Here is a 24107-nt window from a genome sequence, read left to right as displayed (position 1 = left end):
GCTATAGGAGCGACACCGGATCAGGAACTTATGGTGAGGACAACCCTGAATGCTGTCTCAGAAGATTGGGAAGTGTTTGTCTAGAGTATCCTGGGCAAAGGGACTCTCCCACCTTGGGACGAGATGTGGGCAACTCTTCGCCAGGAAGAGATCAGACGACAGTCGAAGATAGGTAGCAATAGCAAAGGGATCAAGGCCTAGCAGGAGGAGGATGTGGCCCTAGCATCTGAGGGAAAACAAGAGAAGTGAAAAAAGAAAGATATCTCCAAGATCAAGTGCTTCAGTTGTGGGGAGATGGGTCATTATGCAACATAGTGTCCAAGGAAGAAGAGTAAGGGAGGGTCTTCCGAGACTAAGGCGGCACCTGCACGAGGAGAGAAGGATGTTTTGACAGACGATCACTGTGCCATGAGTGCACTCGCACCACTTGAGTGGAAGTGGGGAGATATCGAGCTGTAGTCAGGCAAACTACAGGCGATGAGGGGCAGGATCCTCAAAGTACCCAGCCTCTTGGAATATACCTTGCTATAGGAGCCCCGACGAGGAGTAGCAAGACTGGCTGAGTGGGTAGAGACGGATGCAGATGGAGCGGCAGAGAGAGCTACAGTCCCGAGACAACGCAGAGCTAGTAGGCTGCAACAGTGCGAGAGGCACAGGAGTGTTGCACCAGTGCACGAAGGCACAGCGAGGTCTGCAACGGTGCGAGCTACAGGGAGTTGTTGCAACAACGCAGAGGTCAGAGAGAGGGAGCACTTGTCAGCAGTAGAGGGAGCTTCAGCATCAGAGGGTGTTTCTAACCCAACAGGGAGGTCAGTTGAGAGATCAGTTACTTACATCTAAGTAACTGAATTGTAGTTTAGCAGTGGGCAGCACGACGCAACATGATGAGAGGAGGTGCAGTGTAGATGCAGTGCTGGGAGGAAGGACCAACAACAACACGGATGCAGAGGAGTTGTCGTACAGATGCAACAGTGGCAGTGGCAAAACCATGGGCAGCAGTACAGGCTGTAATAATGCAGAGGATGTTGGGCAGGAAGGCCTAGCATAAGCACAGGTACTGATGCCAGATGATTAGAGTAATACTCAGTGGGAGTGTTGATTTGGGGTAGCATCCGATGTGCTCTAGCCACGGAATTTGGTGGAGAGGTTGGGGCACATGAGATCTCCAATACCCAGAAAGGGTTTGGGTAGATTCTAAATAGATTAGGAGATATTAAAATAATTAATATTTTTAATGAAGTCCCTAAGTCTAAACTTAGGGAAAATAAAATATTAATGGGTATTAATATGAATCTGTGTTAGAATGGTCTAAAAGATATGGATCAAGACAAATCTAATCTTAGTCGTTGATTAGGGACTTAATCTCAACCGTTGAGATGTCAACAGGAAAAGTATAAGAGGAGGCTTGAGGGTCATTTGGAGAATACACCAGAGTGATCAGTTATTCTATTTTTTAGATCGGGGTTTGCTAAGAGAGATAGAATCGGTGATCGGGAGAGTAGCTGATTGGCATTGAATACAGAGAAACAGAGAAGGTAGAGATTGTGCCGGGAGAGCAGCGCAACAGCCAAGTAGAGTAATGCAGAGCCAGCAAGGGCTCACGCAGGGCCACGCAGAGCCAGCTAAGTGCTGCGCAGAGCACCAGAGAGGCCAGAGTGTCTGACGTAGAGGCCCAGGAAGCTAAAGCAAGGCCTCCTGGGGCTGACACATGCCAAGAAAGGCTGACGCAGGGCCAGCGTGAGATAGAGAGGGGCTGACGCAGTCCAAATTGGGTAGACGATGGGTTTGCAGAGCAGTTTTGTGTTGAGGAGCCGCCGGAAGGATTTTCCGGGGTTTCAGCCAGGAGATTTCTCTCAAACTGTGAGGTATCGCTACTAAGGAAGTATCTGTTGGGTAGGCCAATTTCGACACCCAGATTGTACTCTGATATTGCGTAATAAGAAAACCCTAAAATCGATGCACCGGTTTTCCCGCATTGGGTTTTTTCGGGGACATTGGTCCAAAAATAATGGTGTCATGTGGTGTGTTTGTTCTTGTTTCTTTTAGTTGTTGATCTATAATATGTTGAGCATGCACTGTTTATTTTCAGTATTTACTTTGTAATAAACTTGTTAAAGAAAAATAACAATTAGGTAGGAATAAATCAGAAAAAGTGCATGAAGAGTTTCTAAACTAAGTAAACTTAAAAACATCAACATTATGTATAATTTAATTTAAGACCACATATTTCCAAGAAATGTGTTTCTTGCTTTATATGTGTTGAATTAGCTTTCTAGGCACAATGATGTATTTTTTTTTCGAAAAACAATTCAAGGATAGAAAACATAGAGTGATCGTTCAGGGATGAACTTGGTATCTGTTGTAATGTATCTTTGGATCTACTAAGGCAAAGTAGATGGACTAGATGAAATATCTTCAGATGAAGGAAAATCAAGCTCATACCAATTTGGTGAATTTGGTTGACTTTGCATATTTCCTTTTCTTTGACTGCCTTTAGTTTCTAACTTTTGAAAAATATTTTATGTTTCTTCAGCACTCTTACTCTTTGTTTCATCCAAAATTACATCCCTGCTCACAATAAATTTTCCATTCGTCAAAAGACGGTACCCTTTCTTCTCATCAGAATATCCAATCATTGTGCATTTAAAACTTCTTGAGTCAAGCTTAGTTCTTTTTTCTTTTGGTACTAAGGCATAACATACTAATCCAAAAACCTAAGATGTTGAACTCAAGGTTTGAAACCAAACCAAGCTTCATAAGGTGTGATTTCGTCTAAAGAAGCAGTTGGAGATCTGTTTCTTAAGTAGACAACTATCTGAATTGCTTCTGCCCAATATGTTGGACTTAACTTTTTGAAAGTTAACATAGATCTTGCCATTCCTAACAAGGTACGATTCATTCTTTCTACTAGTCCATTTTGTTGTGGAGTGTAAACATTTGTAAGATGTCTTCATATGGCATTATCGCTACAATAAGTTTTGAGTTCATTTGAAGTGAATTTGCCCCCATTATCTGTCTTGAGAGTGCCTATCTTTTCTTTGACTTCATTTTCAACAAGTTGGCGAAAAATTTTAAACTTTTCAAATGCTTCTGACTTTTGCTTCAAGAAATAAACCCAAGTCATTCTACTAAAATCATCAATGAATAGTAAGAAATATTTGCAACCACCGAATGAAGTTTGTAGTGGTCCACAAACATCACTATGAACTAGTTGCAGCAGCCTGTTTGCACGCCATGAACTTGTTGGAAAACTTTCTCGACTTTGTTTTCCATAAATGCAAGCTTCACATTTTGCATTTTCCTTTTTGAAAGTTGGAAGTCCCTTAACCATCCCTTGTTTTTGCAATTGAGAAAGACTATCAAAATTTAAATGTCCATATCTTACATGCCACAATCTTATAGGTGAAATTCCTGTAGTCACTGCCCCTGCAAAGTCAGAATGCCTTGGAATAACTGTCCCTTTCATCCTTAATAATTTTCCATCTTCATAACCTGTCATCACAGTTTGCAAGCTCTGTTTGATTGAATTAATCTTAACTAAGCCATCTTCCATAATTACCTGATGTCCTGCTTGTCAAATCGTGACTAAAGATAACAAATTTTTCTTAAAGGTTGGTACATACCATACATTTGAAATCATTTTTTCTCCAATGCCAGGGAGAGAAACTTTAACTGCACCTTTTCCATAAGGAGTATGTTTTGTATCATCTGCAAGAAAGATGGAATTAAGTTGGCAATCTTGAAAATTCCAAAAGAAGTCACGTCGACAAGTCATGTGCTGAGTTGCCCCTGAATCCAAGATCCAAGCATCTTCATAATCACTTTTATGATGGGACATATTCTGAATTATCAACGAAGAAGTAAAGACATATTCTGAACTATCATCATCTTGATCATTTGCAAATTGTGTTGAGTGCTGATGAAACTTGGGGATTTTATCAATAGAAGTTCGACAATCTTTAGCATAATGTCCAACTTTGTTACATCTTCGACACACAATTTGACTTAAGTCTCTTCCTCTTCCTGGAGACTGTCCTCTACCTCTGCTTTGACTTCTGTTTTGAGGTTGTCCTCTACCTTGATTATTATTTCCTCTTCCTTGAAAATAGCTCTTCCTTGAAAAAAAACCTCTTCCTTGGTTGTTTCCTCTGCCTTGAGAATTACTCCTACCTGAACTGTTGCCACTATTAAAGTTGTTTCCTCGGCTTTGGCTTCAACCACAACTTTGTACATCATGTGCTGCTTGATTCTGATTGAAATTCCCTCTACCTCTACTTCTAGAACTGTCAGTTGATGACTTACTAGTGCTGGCCTCTGTGAAAAAAACATCTTCACCAACTTTCTTCTTCTTCCCAAAGGTTTTATCATGTTGGGTCAACATTTCGCAGAGCTCATCAAACTTTAGCTTCTCTAACTTTCCAGTTAATTGTAGAGTTTTCAAAAAATGTGTGTAGGAAGAAGGAAGTCCAGCAATTAAAATTGTGACCATAAAACTATCATCTACTGCTTGAAAACCAGCATTAATGATTTCCTGCTTAATATTTTTAAGTTTGGAGATGTATTCAAGGACATCACCTCCTTCTGTCAATTTTTGTTGCAACAATTTTAATTGTAGATCAAATTTCTTTGATTCAAGTTGAGTATCAAAGAAGTCTTTAAAAATTCGCAAAGCAGACCATGAATTCATAGCATTTGCTATATGGACATACATTTCATCATTAACAGAAGATTTAATGAGAGCTAATGCTTTGGCATTCTTAACTTCCCATTTTGCTAGTGCAGCTGCATCTGTGGGTTTATTTGGCTTAATATCACCATCACATATATCATGCCAAAGTTCATTATAAATGAGAGTGCTTTCGATGAGGCATTGCCATGTTTTGAAAGATTTTGTGCCTTCAAAGTTGTCGAAATTAGAAAACAAATTAATCAACTTTGAAATTGTCGTGTTGAAGCTTTACACCAAGAATCAGGCTCAGAAAAAAATATTAAGATGGGCAACACAACATACAACACGCTATGCAAAAACTATCTATCAGGGTTTGGACTTGACCCTCGTATAGTCGTTGAAACAGGAGAAAAATGACTGAGCTTTGCACTTGGCTCTAGTCAATTTCTCAAATTATTACAAAGTAACTTTCGAAATTTGACTTTCACAATGCTCTTGCAAATCTCGATTAAAAAATGTCACCCCCCTTCAAAGTAAAATTACTTTGAGTTACAATGTGATGAACCCAAATTTACAGATTTTAAATAAAAAATCCCACCTCACCTTATTTCTCCATTACAAAAAAACTTTACTTTACTTTACTTTCCCAATGCTGTAAACATGAGGTTGTATGCAAGAAGGCCACTGGTGGCGAGGTAGCGGTTTGAATCCTAGACCTCTTCTACTCTGTATAGGGCCTTTGGTCCTTATTCTTCACACACTCTCTCCCAAGATGAAGCCGCCAGTTTTGGAAGATTCAAACTCCAAATCCCCAAATTATTTTCAGTATATTTGTGTTGCATTTGATTGCAATTGGTATCCATAGCAGCAGGGGGCAGCGACCATGGCAACTGTTGGAGGATTATGTGATGTGAAAGATTTTCAGAACTCAATAGAGACACTCGAGCTTGCGTGCTTTGTTGGCTTCACGCTGGCTGCTTGCTGGCTGGCTCACGTTGCTTCATGGCCATCCTTCTCAGATCTTCTGTGCCAAATTCACCGTCAAATCCACGCTTCTACGACATGTTTCCTAGATCTTTTAGTAGACAGAAGGTCAGAAAGCAATGGAGCTTGCTGGTGCCGCAGACCTCTGGCGAGGGAGATCCAGCAGATTCGCAGAGGCGTTGTCGAGGCGGGGATGCGCGAAGAATGGTTAAGGTGAGAGAGATATTCACTAGTCTGCCAGGAAGGGGCCTGCAGGGACGGCAAATAAATTTGCGATAACCAAACGGAGGTTCGGATTTGGATGGTTAATTGATTATATAGAACATTGGATCAGTCTTCTATGTGTATGGCAATACTCCATTCCCTTCATCGCTAATTTGTCAACTTCAGTTGGGTTTTTTTCATGTTGGGGGACACCCCAATCTCCCTTGCAGTGCCTGTCACCAATGCGATTACTTTTGTAGCAACAACAATTGCAGGCTCAGTTCTGTTGGGTAAGGATATTCTTATCATGGCCAAAAAGTGTGTTAAAGCGGAGCAGATAACATAAATTCGAGACACGAGCAAATTTGGATAATAATAAAAAAATTGATTTTCAGATTTAAAAATCTAAAATCAATAAAATAATAATTTCTTTTCCTTTTGAAGGAAAAAAAGGACAATTATCATACCAATCATTTGCTGGCCAGTTCAATGGAGTTTTTCAAAAACTTGTAGAGCTGGAATCTCCTCCTCACGTCAGCTGCATTACTAGAACTTTGATACCACAATAATAGCAGAAGTGTCCTCAAACACACAATTTTATTAATCAGAAAAGAATTTACATAATAATTTTGCAAGAGTTTACACCCGAACAAGCCAACACTCTTGTAATGAGCTATTTATAAGCTCAATGTCCTAACTCCCTCTAATTATGGATCACTTATAAAATAACAAGTGTCCATTTACAATAAAAGCTTTCAAACAATTTACCAACAACTCTCCTAAATTAGAGCCTAAGATACAACACATTTGTAGAGTCATATCTTTTACGACAATATTCTAATTCTAAATGTCTACATTTAATAATTAAAATTCTACATCAATAATTATTAATTTAATATCTTAAATTAATAATTATTTTATTCTAACTATATAACCTATGATAAGATTTTATTTTGAATCGTCTAATAAGACTGTGCCTGAACTTGAAACAAGTGAGCAAGTGCTACTGAAGATTATGAACAACCGTTGATATCTGCTTGAAAGATGCGAGGGTTACAAAACAAGCTTCTACTAAGTTTTAGAATGATGTGAGATGAACTGAAATTATGGCCTCAACGACCTACATAATTTGTCTCAAATATATTTCAAATTAACCTCAATAGATTGGATAGCTGCAAAATAATTCTAGCGAAGAGCCATAACCCAAAACAACAAGAATTAACTCAAAAACCATTCTTGAACTTCGGCTTCCTACTTCAAATTTGCTTGACTACACTCAACCACAAAGATATGCAAAGATATGCCAATGATTAGATGTTGAATACATGCTTTTTGAGATGAGTTCAAGCTGTTATAGTCATGAGAGGGGTTTTTTCATGGAGTCAACTTGAGCAAAAACAGGAGGGAATTAAATTTACATTTCAATTTGAATTTTTAAATTTGGAGCCAAAAACCCCAAAACCATTAGGGCCAACTTAAATTTGATTTTTATTTCTTTTTCCCTTTAATAATTCTTCTTTTGACTAAGCCCATTTATTTTTAATTTTCTTGAATAAAATAAATTGCTTGTAGCACCTCCCCTTTGGGGTTCCTTAACCAAAATATGAGGTTTCAGTTTCAAACAACCATATCTCCTCAATCGTGAGGAGTTAGAAGACGTACCACCTACAATTGGAATTGGCGTGAAGAGGAGAATGAGATGACGGTGATCCTAAGTCCAAACACAATGACCTTTCCATCCAAAATTCTCATCAATTTTGGGGCATCTAGGGCTTCCCAAGGTTTCTTAACGGTTGGAGCTTCAATCATTGTAATCCTAGACAAATATTAAGAGCATTCAAGAATTGATGTTGGCATCAATGGCAACACCTTTCAACAATTGAGGCCATGAAGGAAATTCAAATAAGTTTATATTAATTTGTTTTCCTGTGAGTTGTTATCATACTTAATTATTCTCTCCACTTTTGAATGGTGATCTAACTCAAAGGGAAATATATTCTCCACTTTAACAAACAAATTGAGGCCATAAAGAAAATTCAAATAAGTTTATATTACATAATCTGTTTTCTACGAGTTATTACAATACTTAATTATTCTCCCCACTTTTAAAGTGTGATCTAACTCAAAGGGAAAAATATTCTCCACTTTAACAAAAGAAGTGGAAAGCTTCAATGATTGGAAAGTGAATAGTAAATATTTTAATAGAGTATTTAAATTTTGTGTATGGGAAGCATACTTCTAGAGTATCATAAATTTTATTCACTTGCCATTTTATTGTCTTTATTATTATTATTTTTAATTTAATTTAAGAGCACATATTTCCAAGCAATATATTTCTTGCTTTATGTGTTGAATTAGCCTTCTAGGTGCAGTTATATATTTATTTTTCAAAAACAAAATAAAGGATAGAGAACTTACAGTGTTCGTTGATCAAGAGTACATAATCGAGGCCATAAATATCTTTGGATGGAATCCAAAACAGGATACCTACAAAAATGAAATGTTTTCATCTTTTAGAAACCATAAAGTTGGAATAATTTTTTGTAAACCAAATATTGTGCAATAATTCTATATACAAAAATGAAATGTTTTCATGTTTTAGAAACCGTAAAGTTGGAATAAATTTTTGTAAACCAAATATTGTGCAATAATTCTATATGTTTATATTTGACAAATTGATCAATTATTTATGTTTTGACACAACCACTAAGATTGAAGTTGTAATCATTTGCAATACTAACAATTTCCATTTAAATACTTTGGAAGCAATAAAAAAATACTTCATTATCAAACTTCTATGATCTCACTTACTGTTCTAGGAGATGAATTTGAACACTTTCAGGGAGTGGCTCAATTGGCACCCATCCAAGGCGCACACAAATCCTACCAACATTAGTGTCAACCTGATAGCAACAAATATTTTCATTTAGCATCCAATGAGAAATTCAAGTTCAAAGGGATGCCAATGTCCAATGTTGATGTAAAACTATGGAATCATATACTTAATGATCTAACAACAACTGAATTAGTGCTAGTCTCATACGAAGATCTGGTTATAAGATAATCTTATCTATCAATATGCTAGTCAACCATGATCAAAATATTATCACTTTCTATTGCATGGCCATGAGTACCATAAATCAAAATGCATTCCACTAAAAATGCAATGACAATCATAACAAACTTTGCATTCTTTGTCCTCTTAAATTAGTAATTGAAGATCAACTTGTAATTTCTATATAGTGAACTTTTTTTTTCTATTGATTAAAATCAAACAAATAATCATTCATTGTTTTTAAACAACTAAAACACCTCATAAAAAGCTTTGCATTCTTTTTCATCTGAAATTATCTATTCATTGATTTTAAACAATTACAATACCTCATAAAAAGAAAATCAAGCAAATAACCATTAATTATTTTTAAACAACTACAACACCTCATAAAAAGCTTTGCATTCCTTGCCCTCTTAAGATAACTATTTATTGTTTTTGCACAACTACAACACCTCATAAAAAGCTTTGCATTCTTTCCCTCTTAAGTTAATAAGAGTAAACCAATATACGATGTCCTTTTTTGGCATGAGTTGTTTGAATCAAATTTCGATAATTTAGTCAAACAAATAATCATTATTGTTTTTGAACTATTACACCACCAAAAAGAAAAATATAAATATGTTTAGCTTTTAAATAGGTGCATTGCCACAAGGTATGATTAGAGTGAATTTTTTCACATAGCCACTTAGGAAGTTAGGAGATTTTTCTTGCACTGGTGATCTAGATCTTGGGGGCTAAGATCTGGGAACCATGAGTGCTGAGAGTGGAGGGAAAAATGTATATCTGCAAGAAAACTAATCACAAAAACATTGAAAAACAAATACGCATTGAATCCATCCCAACATGTGAAAGGAAAGGTTACCATTCAAGACAACAATTTATTAAATGAGAGAGACTTTTTTAACCATTACATCGGTCGTGCCTGCTTGACTTACAATATGATGGGTGGATGCCACTTTTTATCAGATCAATCCTCCCCCCTTTGAAAGTAATAGTCACCATTGTGTGAAGTTCCCTCCTGAGAAGCCTTAGTTGAATATGAGCCGATGAAGATAAGGGTTTTGTCTAGTTGACCCATAACCATGATGAACGAAGGTCCAACGATAGAGTTATCTGATAATGCTTGTGGGCCAACTGTGATATCGACAGTGCATGGCCTAGCAAATGGACTTTAATGGCAAGGGTTTTGTGTGGTTGACCCATAACCATGGGCTTATGGGTGACCCATAACCATGATGAATGAAGGTTCAAGAATAGAGATACCCTATAATGCTTGTGGGCAAAATGTGTTACTGACAGTCTATGGCATAGCAAATGGACTTCAATGGCAAGGGTGATGGCAAGGGTGATGTATGGTTGACCCATAATCATGGGTTTGTGGGTGACCCATTGTTCAGAATTGTAACTAGGTTCAATCTTCATTATGATGTAATTGTAATCATGACATTATATATATTCTTTGTAAAGAAAGAAAAAAATTATATTTTATTTTGGAGTATGGGTTTCATGCTCAAGTTTGAGACAAAAGCATGTTGTTCGTGCTTTTAAGTCTTTTAGGTCTTTTTAGGGTACAGAATAATATTGGTCTTGCTGCACACATTTTATCAAAATTCCAAGGATGCATGTGTACCATATTTTTCAAAAGATCAAATCATCAACCATCAGTTTTTGAGTCATTGTAAACCCATTGTAAATGATGCTAGTAAGATCGTGTATGTATGTAACAACCTAGGTGAACCTATTATTTTGACGACGAATTTCATCCTAGGAGGTTTTTCGTCTCATTGATTCATTTGTGTTTCTAAACACCGATGATTGAAAAAAAATTTCCCTCAACCTCACACCCCAAAACTATGATGGAATTTATCATCAAAGTCTTAGGTGAGTCATAGTCTATTGGTCGAGTTTTATGTAAGAGTGATTTGGGAATAATTTAAGCTAATTGGCTAAATTATTTTATTACAAATTACTTGGTCTACTAGATCGTATTGTGTTGCAGAATTGGGTAATTAATTGAGGGTCTATAACAAACAGGTATTCCCCCTTTGAGGGTTGAATTATGTAAAATCTTACGTAAAAAATATTTTTGTGCATAGTTTCTCATAGTTAGACACCATGGCTAAAATATTTGAGGGTGGAAAAAATAATTAATCCCCTCAAATGTCAATTAATTATTTTTTCTGACAAAAATAAAATTAATCCTAAGCCCTCGATGGGGGTGAAAACTGAAGCGAACATTGTTGTTGGATCTCATGAAGATTGACAATTGTGTAGAAATTTCTGTTTTCCCACCCCGGTTTTCAGTTTCTTCTTATTTCTCCCATGTAGTTAAATGTCCATTCCCATAACCATACATTTAACAGACTGAAAAAAATAAATATTGCTGAAAACCTAAGTCACCTGACACGAGGATTCGGGACACGTAGGATTCGGGATTCGTGGTGTCGGATTCGGGAAACGCTGACCCCGGAACAAGACACGGTTAGGACACGTTATATATTATTTTATTAAAAAATATATATATATATATATATATATTTAAAATATATATATATATATATCTTAAAAATTAGTTATTAGCATATTTCTTACACAAATTTTAATTAATGATACAAATTTATTGATTTCAAACATAGATCTTCATCTATAGCTATTAGCATGCATAGTACATACAAAATTCAAATAAATGTCAGTGGTACTGGTCACATAAATGATAAATGATAAATCTATTAAAAATTTAAATCATGATTCATAATTCATAACTGAAAGACAACTTACAACTACAAGATACTAAGATAGTAAGATAAACACACTGACAACTGTAGTTTTCTCATTAAGTCATCAAATCAAAATCTGTTACATAGGTAGTGTTGGTGCAATGCCAATGGAAAATAGAAATAGAAAATATAAAACAACTATAAGTCTAGACTCTATAGGTATAAAAGCCTCAGGCCCTCAAGCCATCAATCAGCATCAGAATCAGCATCACTGTCCCCATCATCATGGTCCCCACTGCTCTCCTCTGCATCCTCCTCCTCCCCTGTATCCATAGTCGCCTCTGCATCTGCTGGTATGGAGGTTGAGTCATCAAAACTAATAGGGTCTAGCACTGGATCACCGAGATCCATGTTGGCCAATGCCAACTCAACAGTGGTGTCCAGACCCATATCTTCAGGAAAGACATCCCACATCTTTGTCTTTCCCCTCAACCACTCTTCCCTCTGCCTGTAAATAAGACGAAGGTTGGTGTGCACATACACCATTGTCTCTGCCCTGGACTGCTCAAGCCTGTTCTTCTTCACAGTATGCAAATTCCCATATGTGCTCCAATTCCTCTCGCAACAAGAGGATGAAGTCACCTGAGAGAGGAGCCTCATGGCTAACTGCTGAAGAGGACGGCTTGTTGCCCCATGATATGCCCACCAAGAGTAGGGCTTCTTAAGCCCCTGTCTCTAATCACATCATAACCTGCAAACCCACCAGTGCTAGTGGAAAACTCTGCAAAGGAATCCTCCACCTCAGCAAGCAATGCACTATCCTGAAAAATCCGCTGAAGCGCCTCTTTCCTCCCCTGTGAGATTTCACCATCCATGTGAGGAGGGAATCTGCGGGAAGGTCCACCATTCAGCCACTCATGGCTGTAGTATTTGGGGTTCAATGAGTGAGCCAAACAATGTAAAGGTGTACAATTCTTGTCCCATCTGCAGACAAGAATATCATGTATGGTATCGCAGAAGGCCTCTGGTGATGTCTCATACGGGGGGCACTCACTCTGTAGAATAATGCTCCTCACAGACTCAATCATGGAATCCCATCCCTCATAAACCTCTCCTAGGATGGGTTTGTCTGTATCTGCAACTCGAAGCAAAGAGATGATAGGGTCCATGATCCGAATAATTAGATCTACCCTCTCCCACCAAGCATCATCTAGTACCGTGTCCTTCACTCTTTTAGAGGCTGCCTGATCTGTCTTTCTCCAAAAAGACCAAAACTCAGAAATAACCATGGACCCAAGAGCAGTCTTGACCTCCCTCAACCTCTTCAACATCATGAATGAAGATGCAAACCGTGTATCAGCAATCTTCAACAATGATAGATTGTTGTACTCCTTGTAGATAGTGAGGGCATTTGTATGATTTTGCACAAAGTTACGGATATGTCTTGCATCCTCAATAATGCTTCCAATCCAAAGCACATCAGAAGCAATGGATTTCAGTGCTAAGTTCAATGAATGGACAATGCAAGGTGTCCAAAACACTTGTGGATATTTAGCTTCCACAATCATGCCAGCCGCCTTGCAAACAGGTGCATTATCTGTAATGATTTGCACACAAGAATCAACACCTACCTCTTCAATAACTCTAATAAATAACTCACCCATAAATTGTGCATCCTTGTATTCGCCAAGTGTATCCACTGCTTTCAGGAAAACTGGACCATTCAAGGAAGACACCATGAAGTTGATGATTGGGTGTCGTGCTGGATCTGTCCATCCATCAGAAACAATGCTAACCCCAGATGTTGGCCATGATGCCTTAATAGGCTCGAGCATTTTTTGCACCTCTTTTTTTGCCTTCGTCAACAATGTGGTTCTCAGCTTCTCTGACCCAGGAGGCACATACCCTGTTGGAGCCCCTTGAGTTAGAGCTCGGCACATCTCAACAAATAAAGGTGAACGTGCAACATTAAATGATATGAAGTTTTGATAGAAAAAGAAGGCAATGGTGAGATCAAGCTCGTCCCGTCTCTCTTTTTGGAAAATCCTGTCCATTGGACCAAGTGATCTTCTTTTTAATGCTTGTCCCCCAGTAGAAGTAGAACTCTCAAATGGAAATTTGGAGGTGGCTTTCCTCAAAAATGGAAGGGGGTCTTCATTCTTGCCCTTGGGTACTTTTGATTTTGAAGCCAGTGCCACATGTTCCATACCAACATGGGCCTCCTTTACCAATTCTTTTCTCTTTGGTTTAGGAATACCTTCACAAGCTGCAATCCCCTTACGAGGTATAGCCAACAAATGTGCTCTCACACGGTGATATGTGCTTGTGAAAGAAATGTTACAAAAGCTGCATTTCCATTGCACATTGCCTCCTCCCTTTCCCTTGCTGTTTGACCCATCCTCTCTTGCGACATATTTCCACAATGGATATTTTTCATTGTCTTTAACTCCTCTTCCCTCAAGATTACTTGCAGCAGACTCTGATGATATTGGGGGAGGAAGAGCATCTCTACCCATGACATTCTTGCCCTTCCTTGCTGCCCCTGCCGTTGATTGAGCCATGTTACCTCAACCTGTAAAAAAATTGAACAAACAGTCAAACTGCTGTAAAAATTTTAAAATGCAAACAGCAAAAGAAATGAACAAGAATCAAGTTCAATGAAATCTCAGAGCTTGCTTCAGATAAGGTCGGGTTAGGCCTTGGAAAGACAAGCCAAGTTGCCTTATATAGATGCCTCAGCTTGCCACTGTGTTGCTTCTGTTCTAGGGCCAAAATTTAGGCCTCAGGACCTACATCTAATTCAGAGAAATATACCATCAGAGGGGGCTGAAAATCAGCCTCTGAGGTGGCCAAAAAACCACAGAAAAACCTCAGATGTGTGACCCTGTGAAAGAGTGAAAAAACTTAAGGAAAGAGGGCCAAGACTTTGCCCAGAATTCGCTCTAAGGATGCTCAATGTGCCTCAGAAATCCGAGTTGTGGGGGGCAATTTAAACCTCAGATATTTTGCAACAGAGGTCAAAAAAATGCCAAAGGGTGTGCAAAACTCTGTTCATAATCCCAGTGAAAAAGCCTTGCTCAGACCCAGTGAAAACCATCCATCAAAAGAATAAAATTTAACCCCAAACCCTTTCTAGAATTCGGCCTGCTTCTTAGTGGCGTATACAGTGGGCCGTGGCGTATACTCTATTTATTAATTTAACTATGGTTCATAATCCTAATCCATATATGATATATATTATGATCGCACAGAAATGGATCGCACAGTGATAAAATTATAAACTTATTTGCTTTCTGTCAAATGAGGTAAACTGTAAAAGCAGTTAGAGAGTTAAATATTGGCTGGAGATGCGGTCATTCCGTTAAATATTGTGGAAAATGGCACCGTGGCTGTTTGTGGGAGGAGTTTGACAAATTTTAGGTCGATAATGAAACGGATAAGGCGTGAATCGTTCAGCAAATTTATATCTTGAATCAGTGAATCACTGATAAGGCGTGAATCGTTCAGCAAACTAACCTTAAAGTTTAAACCTGCAAATTGCAATGCGCTCCAAATCGCTGTTACTCGCTCCAAATCGCTCCAAATCGATGTTAAGGTTGCAAATGCGGTCAAATGGGAACTATAACAGCGAACTTAAACCTACAGCAGCCGGAAAAACGAATCCGAAACCAGGACTCCTCTCCAAAATCGCGACACGTTTTTCATTTTTGCTGACTCGCTCATGACACGACGTACCCGGATATGACACGACGAGTCATGGAAATATGACACGTGTCAGGACAGAATCGTGTCCGATTCGTCCGATTCGGGATTCGTCCAGGGGTTTGGACGAATCCGGTTTCGTGGCTGAAAACACAAATTCTGGAAATTTTTCAGAATGCTGGAAATTGCAGAATTAAAAATCAGCAATCAAAAACAGCCATTAAAACACATTAAAACACTGATAATTTTGGTCAACTTGACCCTGGAAAAACCCCCTACAACTCTTGGGGAAAACCAGTTTGAGAGCTCTTCTTTATTTCTGAAAATTGCCTTTTTACAGTGAGAATTATTCAGCAAAAAATCAGCAAGCAAATTTACAACTTATCTCCTTTCCCGTGCCTCACAGCAATCTGGAAATTACAGCAAACAGGACAGCAATAAATGTTGTACGGCCTCCGTTTTGTGTGCAGAAAAATCAGCAAACTGCTCCTCGATTTTTGTGCAAAAATCTGCCTTTCACTATGTGCTAAATCAGCTATACAAATCTGCTCAACTGCTGCCTTGGAATGTGTGGCAAGCTGCTGTCTCCTTCTCCTCCCTGCTCAGAAATCTCTTTTGCTCTCTTGCTCTCCTTCTCCCAATCTGCTCATGAAAGAATGAATGACTTTTTTCCTCCTTTTCCTCCTTTAATATAACTCCAAGTGACTTTTGGGTGATCCAAGTGACTTTTGGGTGATCTCTAAATCCAATGGCTGAAATAGATTTAGATCAATGGCTGAGATTAAATGCTCATTTAAATCTCACTTTCTATTTTTTAATTCACCCCACTTTAATAAAGACCCACTTAGTCATTTATTTCCAAAGTCACTTTTCCTTTCTAATTTTTCATTGACTTTATAAAAGTCACTTTAAAATTAGACTTAATAACTTTATCACTTAAAGTCACTTTTAAATTAGATTTAACTTTATAAAATTATAAAGTCACTTTAGGAGAAAAATTAAATTATTTTGGACACTTTTCCCTAGGCCAAAGATCAAAGCCTAAGGGAACCACCTGTCCTCCGGTACCAAATTTCAACACTCCCTCTTACCGAGGAAGGTGTTCCTCACCACACCCATCTTGTCCCTGAAGTAGACATGCTTGCCCCGTGGTAAGGCTTTGGTAAGGATATCTGCAACCTGCTCATCAGTGGAAATATACTCAAGCTTCACAACTCCCTTCTGAACATAGTCTCTGATGAAATGATATCTGATCCCGATATGCTTTGACCTGTCATGAAATATTGGATTCTCCGTGAGTTTAATGCAACTCTGATTATCATAGTAAATCACTGAAGGTCTCAACGGCTGACCAAATAAGCCAAACAACATCTTGCGAAGCCAGATGGCCTCACAACTAGCTAGACTGGCTGCCATATACTCTGCTTCCGCTGAACTCAGTGCTACTGACTGCTGCTTCCGGCTGAACCATGACACTACTGCTGAACCCAACCCAAAACAACACCCTGAAGTTCTCTTCCTATCAGAAGCACAACCTGCCCAATCAGAATCAGTGTATCCTGCCAATCTCACTCCATCTCCCTGCCTGTAGTCCAGACCATAATCCACTGTCCCCTGCAAGTACCGCAAAATGTGTTTTGCAGCCACCCAGTGAACCTTCCTAGGCTCACACATAAACTGACTCATCGTGTTGACTGCAAAACAGATATCTGGTCTAGTGTTGACCAAATACATCAAGGAACCAATCAGCTGCCTGTACAATTTGGGATCCACCAACTCGGAATCCGAAGCATGAAGCTTCTTCCAGTTGGTGATCATCGGTGTCGACATGGGTCTACAATCCTCCATGTGGAATCTGCTAAGGATGTCCACAATATACTTCCCCTGCCCCAGGAAGAAATGCCCCTCCTCCTGCCACACCTCCAAACCCAAAAAGTAATGCATCAAGCCGATGTCCTTCATCTCAAACTCCGCCGCAAGATCTCTCTTGCAGTTAATATTAAAAAAACTTACAAACACCACATTTAATATAATATTTTTTACATAATAAACACAACATTATTTAACACACTTTGATAATGGTAAAAATGTAAACACAACATTTATTATTTAACACACTTTGATAATGGCAAAATGTAAACACAATATTAAATATTAAAGACATTTGATAATATTAATGATTATATATCATTTTTTGGGATTCAACTGCATTAAGTAAGTCATTCGTCTATGACCACTTCCATGAGAGGTAGTTGTAACTAACTAATTTCCTAGACGACCTAACTAGGGCATCGCACGATTTTCTTTATACCCATCCATTTGAGGTGCGAGTTGGTAGAGGATTGCGCTGGTGTCTTCCCTTCTAGCCCTCCATGTTTAAAGGAAATCCCACAGTTGGTTTTGGATAAAGTTGAAACATCAAGCCCTAACCCCAAAATTCATTTGGCCAAGGTCTCCTTAGGTCAGTGGCATTTCAAGGGGCCTATTGTGCTTGAAAACTCAATAGAATTTTATCTATGATTGATCCCTCTTTAACCCCTACTTGACATAGACATTTGGTTGAAGATTACCTCAAAACCTTAGGTCTTGTTTGGGTGCCCCTTGTTGAAGAATCTAGGGCAAAGTAGTGTAGTAATGATTCTTCATTACTTGATAACAATTTGTGGAGTATATTTACTTTCTTGTTAGCTTATGCTTCTTCTTCTTCTTCTTATTGGTGTATATGTGTGTACTTCATCAAACTGCTACCAAAACAAAATAACAAGAACACAAAGTTTGGCTCTCTACTAGGGACAAAACCTCTCCACTCTTGAGAGGAAAACCCCTTGTAAGTTTTCTCTTATTGAAGCTTCTTATTTGAACAACTGCCAAACCCTAGACCCTTGACTATAGGATCCTCCCATATCTCTAACATTCCTTATCTCACACGGCCACTTAGAAACCTTGTTTCTAAAGGAGTCTTACATCTAGGACATTCTTCATTAAGAAATATCTCAAACCCCTAGGTCTAAGCCTCCCTTGAGCCTTTCTTAGAGAGCTCCTCACCTTGCCTATAAACCAAGCAATCTTATCATTTGAGTCTCTCTTGTGAATGGGCCCTACGAATAACTATATATCCTAACATTGACTTATTATCCCTAGTGATTTCATCATATCGGGACTCCTCCCATCAGTGAAAGTCCATAAAAAGTAAGGGACATAGACTGAGGTGACAGTGGGTCCTTGTCCCATTGTTTCCACCTATTCTAATAGCAGTGCTTTGGACCCCTCCTAAGACCTTTGCTAAATTGAGCGGTAACCTAAGTCACCTAACACGGGAATTCGAGAGTCGGATTCGGACACGTTGACCCCTTCGAACAGGACACGTAGGATTCGTTATATATATATATATATATATATATATATATCTATATATATATATATATATATATATATATATTAAAAATTAGATATTTCTTACACAAATTCTCATTAATGATACAAACTCATTGATTTCAAACATAGATCATCTAGATGTTAGTTTTACTGTTTACAAAGTAAGCTAGTAACATTATAGCAATTAGCATGCATAGTACATATAAAATTCAAATACATATCACATAAAATGATAAATCATGATTCATAAATGAAAGACAACTTACAATTACAAGATAGTAAGATAAAGACACTGACAACTGTAGTTTTCTCATTAAGTCATCAAATCAAAATGTGTTACATAGGTAGTGCAATCGCAAATAGAAATAGAAAATATAAAACAACTACAAGTATACAAGCCTCAAGGCAATAGGTATCCATGACTCATGAGTCAACAATCCTCATAGTCATCATCAGAATCAGCATCAATGTCCTCATCACCATGTTCCATACCCTTAGCTCCTTGCCCACAGCTCAATGTATGCAAAACTGAAAGAGAGAAATGGTAAATGACTAAAACGCCTTTTTAAGCCCGCAGGTTTCATTTTTTGGGGATTCGAATCCCAAAATCGGGACACGTACGGGATTCATGTGTCCCGTTAGGACACAAAGTGTCCCATTCTAGGATTCGAATCCCCAACGAATCGTGTCTGATTCATGGGATTCAAACACGCAGGGGTTTCCAGCGAATCCGATTTCATAGGTAGTAACAGGCCCGATTACCAACTAGCTGAGACTCAAACTGAGCTACTAGCTGAGGTCCATCTTGAGAGCTCTATCCTGCTCTCACTCAACCATCACATCTCTACTTTGAGAGCTTCTTTCCTTGTTGCTCCAGACTACACCTGTCTCAACCTACATTAAGTACACAGATTCTCCTTCCTTACACCTATTTGCTCCTTGCATCCGGAAGCTAAGAGTTGATGGTAAGCCTTACCTCTACTGAAGATGACATCATAACCTTTGTCCTCAAGGGTAGCTATCGAAACGAGATTATGCCTAAGCCTTGGAACATAGAGGACATCTTTGAGATGGAGAGGATTCCCTGACTCCCTTTGAAAACTAACAGTACCAACTCCTCTAGCTACATACATACCATCATCTCCTAGCTTGATATAAAATTGCATGTCCTTCTCCTTTAGGTAGTTGAAATACTTCTTGTTCCTGGTCATGTGGAAGGATGCTCATGAATCAATATACCACATGTTGCTGACTGTTGAGTTTTCCATGCAAGCAATCAACGAGAAATCTTTCTCAAACTGGGCAGAAAATGCATCTACCTCTGCTGATGCAGCTACATGATCCTTCTTGGACTCCTCCTTCCAATTAGGACACTTAGTGGCATAGTGTCCAAACTCATGGCAATGGAAGCTCTTGATCTTGCTTAGATCCTTCTTTCTTTCCCTTCTGACTGGACTTGCCCTCTCCTTGGCTCTACTACCTTTGCCTGCCAAGGAAAAGTTCTCCTTGTCCTCCCTCTTTGTTGATCTACCATCTTTGGTCCCTATCCGAATTTCCTCCTGAATGAAGTCACCCCATAGCCTTTCCCAGCTAGGAAAATTTTCTCTACCACTTATTACATCCTAGAAGCTATACCAAGACTTATGAAGTCCTAGTAATGCAAAACTCACAAGGTCACTTTTTGGTACAGTCACACCTGCAGACTACACCACCTAGCTCATATCAAACCTAAGTGAACTTTGAACGATATGTGACGATGGGCTCATCCTTGCTTGTCTAGATACTACTTCTTAGCTTCTCTTTGAGAGCTAGCTTCTTGGCATCACTGGACCCTTGATAGAGTTGTAAGATGGCTTGAAACATCTCATATGGTGTCTTCTTCTCATGGAGATGAGAAATAATATGGTCTTTGAACCCCTCTAGAATGATCCTCTCTGCCTTGGTGCCATTCTTAGTATGTTGGGCCAACTGTTGGGGACATTATGGTGGTGGTATAGCGTTCTTGATAAATTCTCCCACCCCATTATCCTCCAACACTATTGTAATTCACTCCTTCCATGCACAGAAATTTGAGGCTCCCTCTAGATTGTGATCTGACTTTAGTCCAAGGAACGCCATACTGCTATCCAAGGAACTTTTTTGCTTTTCTCTTCAAACTCTGATGCACAGAGATAACCTTGCTTGGGCTCCCTCTAGATTGTGATCTGACTTTAGTCCGAGGAACGCCATACTGCTATCCAAGGAACTTTTTTGCTTTTCTCTTCAAACTCTGATGCACAGAGATAACCTTGCTTGGTTCAAGCAACTTGGATTTGCTACATACTTCCTCCTCTTTGCTTGAGACACTTTAGGCTCCTTGCTCCATGTTTTCTTGAGTAGAATTGCACCTATGGATATCACAAACTACTGCCCTAAAAACACTTTAGGACAAACCTATTCAACCAAAAATCTTCTCCACAAAACAAGGTTGTGGGGGAGCGGCTCCCCCCCCCGAACCCACTCCCGAGTCGGCTCCCTTTTGGGAGCGATTCGGGATTGACCAGGGAGTGCGCTCCCAAAATCGCTCCCGCATGGGTGCGAAATTTTTGCTCCCTAGCCTTTTTTGCAAAAAAAATATTTGTAGTAACATTCCAAATGCAATTTTTTTCAAAGAAAAAAATAAATTTTTAGTGGGGCAGCCTAATTATCAAGCCTATGGGCCAATATTGATACGCGATTCATGGTAATGTTAAATTCTTAAAGTATAAGTGACATTCTCCTTAATCTTCATTTTCATCCTTTTACTTAAATTTTTAACATTACCATGAAATGGCTCAAGATGTTTGAGAGTGGTTCTAACCTCATTGGATTTCATATGGAGAACCTAGAATTTTAAATCTCATTCAAAATCCAGCAGACTATCAGTTTTTCAGGATTTCAAGATTGGGGGGATTGCAATGTTTCCATTGGATTTTGTCATGTATTAGGGTATGGAACTCTTATTTAATGAAGAGCACCAATCCCTCTATGTACCTTGATGTTAGTGACATCTCTATGTACCTTGATGTTAGTGACATTGGTTGTTGAACTCCTCTATCATGACCCTAATAAAAATGTAACCATCACTCGAACAAAATCTTGACTTGACATGCTATGTTTTTTCTATCTTATATTAATGAGCGTGATATTAATGACAAAGATGTTAATTTTCCAACAAGACTCAAAAATTAGACATTTCTCACGGCGGCAAGAGACCCAAGCATTATCAATAGATAATAGATTTACTTGTCTTTTCTAGTTTCTAGTAGGTTTGAAAACTGTTAACTCTTACAAATTTATTATGATATTTTTTGTAAAAAATATATGGCAATTTAAGTTTGAAGTTTGAAGTTGGAAATTATAACTCATTGGTAATGAATTATGAATATGATGCTTCGTGAAAGTTGAAAGTTATTTCATTTCATTTCATTTTATAACACTTCATTTCATATTAGATATTATTTGTTGTAATGGTTACACTTAGCTTACAAGTACAACTTTGGTGATCAATAATGATAAATGTTATATATTGAATTTTGAAATATTGAAACTTTAAGATTGATGAATCATGACTTATGAGACTCAATATGTTGTATGTTACTAACTTGTGGACATGGTTGATGAAGATTAAAACTTATGTTACTAACTTGTGGACATGGTTGATGAAGATTAAAACTTCTAGATGATTGTAATTATGTTAAAGAGAGAGTCCATACAGGTTGCTAGAATTTTTATTTTTGTGGAAAAGCCTGTGAACAGTTTTGAAACCAACGTTTCGGACTAGCTTAGTGAGTCCATCATCAGGGCAATGAGATTTGTATTTGAGAAGAGAGAGCGTGAAATTACAGAGCTTATTAATAGTTATTGAAAAATATTTTTGATGTCTTCTTTTGTAGTCAGCTTACAAATGATTAATTAATTAATAATTATTTTATTTATTTATTTAAATAAGTATTTATTTTATTTATATTTATTATTGTTATTTATTTATTTAGTTTTATTTTATTTTATTATTGTTTATTTATCTATCTATATATATATATTATTTATTTATTTATTTATTTATTATTATTATTATTATTATTATTATTTTTATACTTTATTTTTAATTTTTTTTGAAATCTATATTACCGGTTTAAGATTATTAGCTATATGTTAATTTTTTTACTAGAATGTATTTAAACCTTAGCTATATGTTAATTGTTTTACTAGAATGTATATAATTTTAAAGGTTAGTTTTGAATTTTTATGTTAATTAATTTATTATGTGATCTTGTTAAATTTTATTTAAAAGAGAGTTAGAAAGGGAGCTAGCTATGATAGGTTATATTTATCTATTTATTAATTAAATAATTTTGTTTATTTATTAATAATTATTTTTTTATTTATTTTATTTTTTTATTTTTTTTAATGAATGTGTGTAAAGAGTTAGATAGGGAGCTAGCTATGATAGGTTATATTTATCTATTTATTAATTAAATAATTTTGTTTATTTATTAATAATTATTTATTTTTTTATTTTATTTTTTTATTTTTTTTAATGAATGTGTGTAAATCTTTGTTTATTGCTTTTTTATTTTATTTAATAGGGGTTTCCAAGTGTTCATTAATTTTAGTCTGTCATCTCCATTCATGTTATTGGAGGATTTTTCGATTTCAATTGCTTCTTTCACCCTTCTTTTTAAATAATGGTCTTCCTTGTGAATTAATTTTGCTTGTTCCATGCAAATATAGTGTGAGGAAGAACATGCATGCTCAGCTAGACCTGATTTTTCCAACCTATTTCTTGAAATATCATTAATATGTTCTTTTAACCTAATGCCAAAGGATCTCCCTGTTTCACCTATATATATTTTGCCACATGAGCAAGGAACCGAGTATACTCCTTTGTGATTTTTTGGGTCTATTAGGTCCTTGGCAGAATCTAGCATGTTTTTGATGGTGTTAGGGGGTGTGAAGGCAACCATAATGTTATGCTTGGTGAGAATTCTGGCAATTTTGTCTGTGGTTCCTTTAATATAGGGTAAGGAGATTCTAGGGTTTTCTAGAGTTTTTCTTTTTTGGGTATTGGTTGTGGATTCTTTAATTATTTTTTGGATAATGTTTTTCTGATAGCCATTGTTTATAAAGACCTTGTAGAGATGGTTAAGTTCTTCTTCTAAATGTTCAGGGTCAAAGATTCTTGAAGCTCTGGTAGCTAGGGTTTTGATGACACCGACTTTTTGCTTCGGATGGTGGTGGGAATTTGAGTGAAGATATTTGTCAGTGTGAGTTTGTTTCCTGAAGACCTGGTGGCTGTTCAATCTATGTCTTTTTATATCTAATTCACCATTCTACATGTTTTTATTGACATATATGCATCAAAATATAAAAAATATTATAT

The 24107-nt window shown here is 37.4% G+C and overlaps 1 protein-coding gene across 1 annotated transcript in view; it reads right to left on the bottom strand.

Moving 5' to 3' along the window:
- LOC149211554 (uncharacterized) overlaps nucleotides 1-24107 on the bottom strand; it is a 350089-nt gene that overhangs the window by 182287 nt on the left and 143695 nt on the right. The window contains exons 15-16 of the mRNA XM_089388429.1: nucleotides 8669-8760; nucleotides 8276-8344 (exon numbers count right to left, since the gene is read on the bottom strand). Coding sequence (XP_089244555.1) covers nucleotides 8276-8344; nucleotides 8669-8760 — 161 coding nt within the window. The remainder of the gene's footprint in view (nucleotides 1-8275; nucleotides 8345-8668; nucleotides 8761-24107) is intronic.

Source organism: Pinus tabuliformis, chromosome 1_1, assembly GCF_031772625.1.
Source record: "Pinus tabuliformis cultivar Carrire ecotype Pingquan chromosome 1_1, CPIR1, whole genome shotgun sequence".
Classification (NCBI taxonomy): Eukaryota; Viridiplantae; Streptophyta; class Pinopsida; order Pinales; family Pinaceae; genus Pinus; species Pinus tabuliformis.
This window is presented reverse-complemented; position numbering and strand designations above follow the sequence as displayed.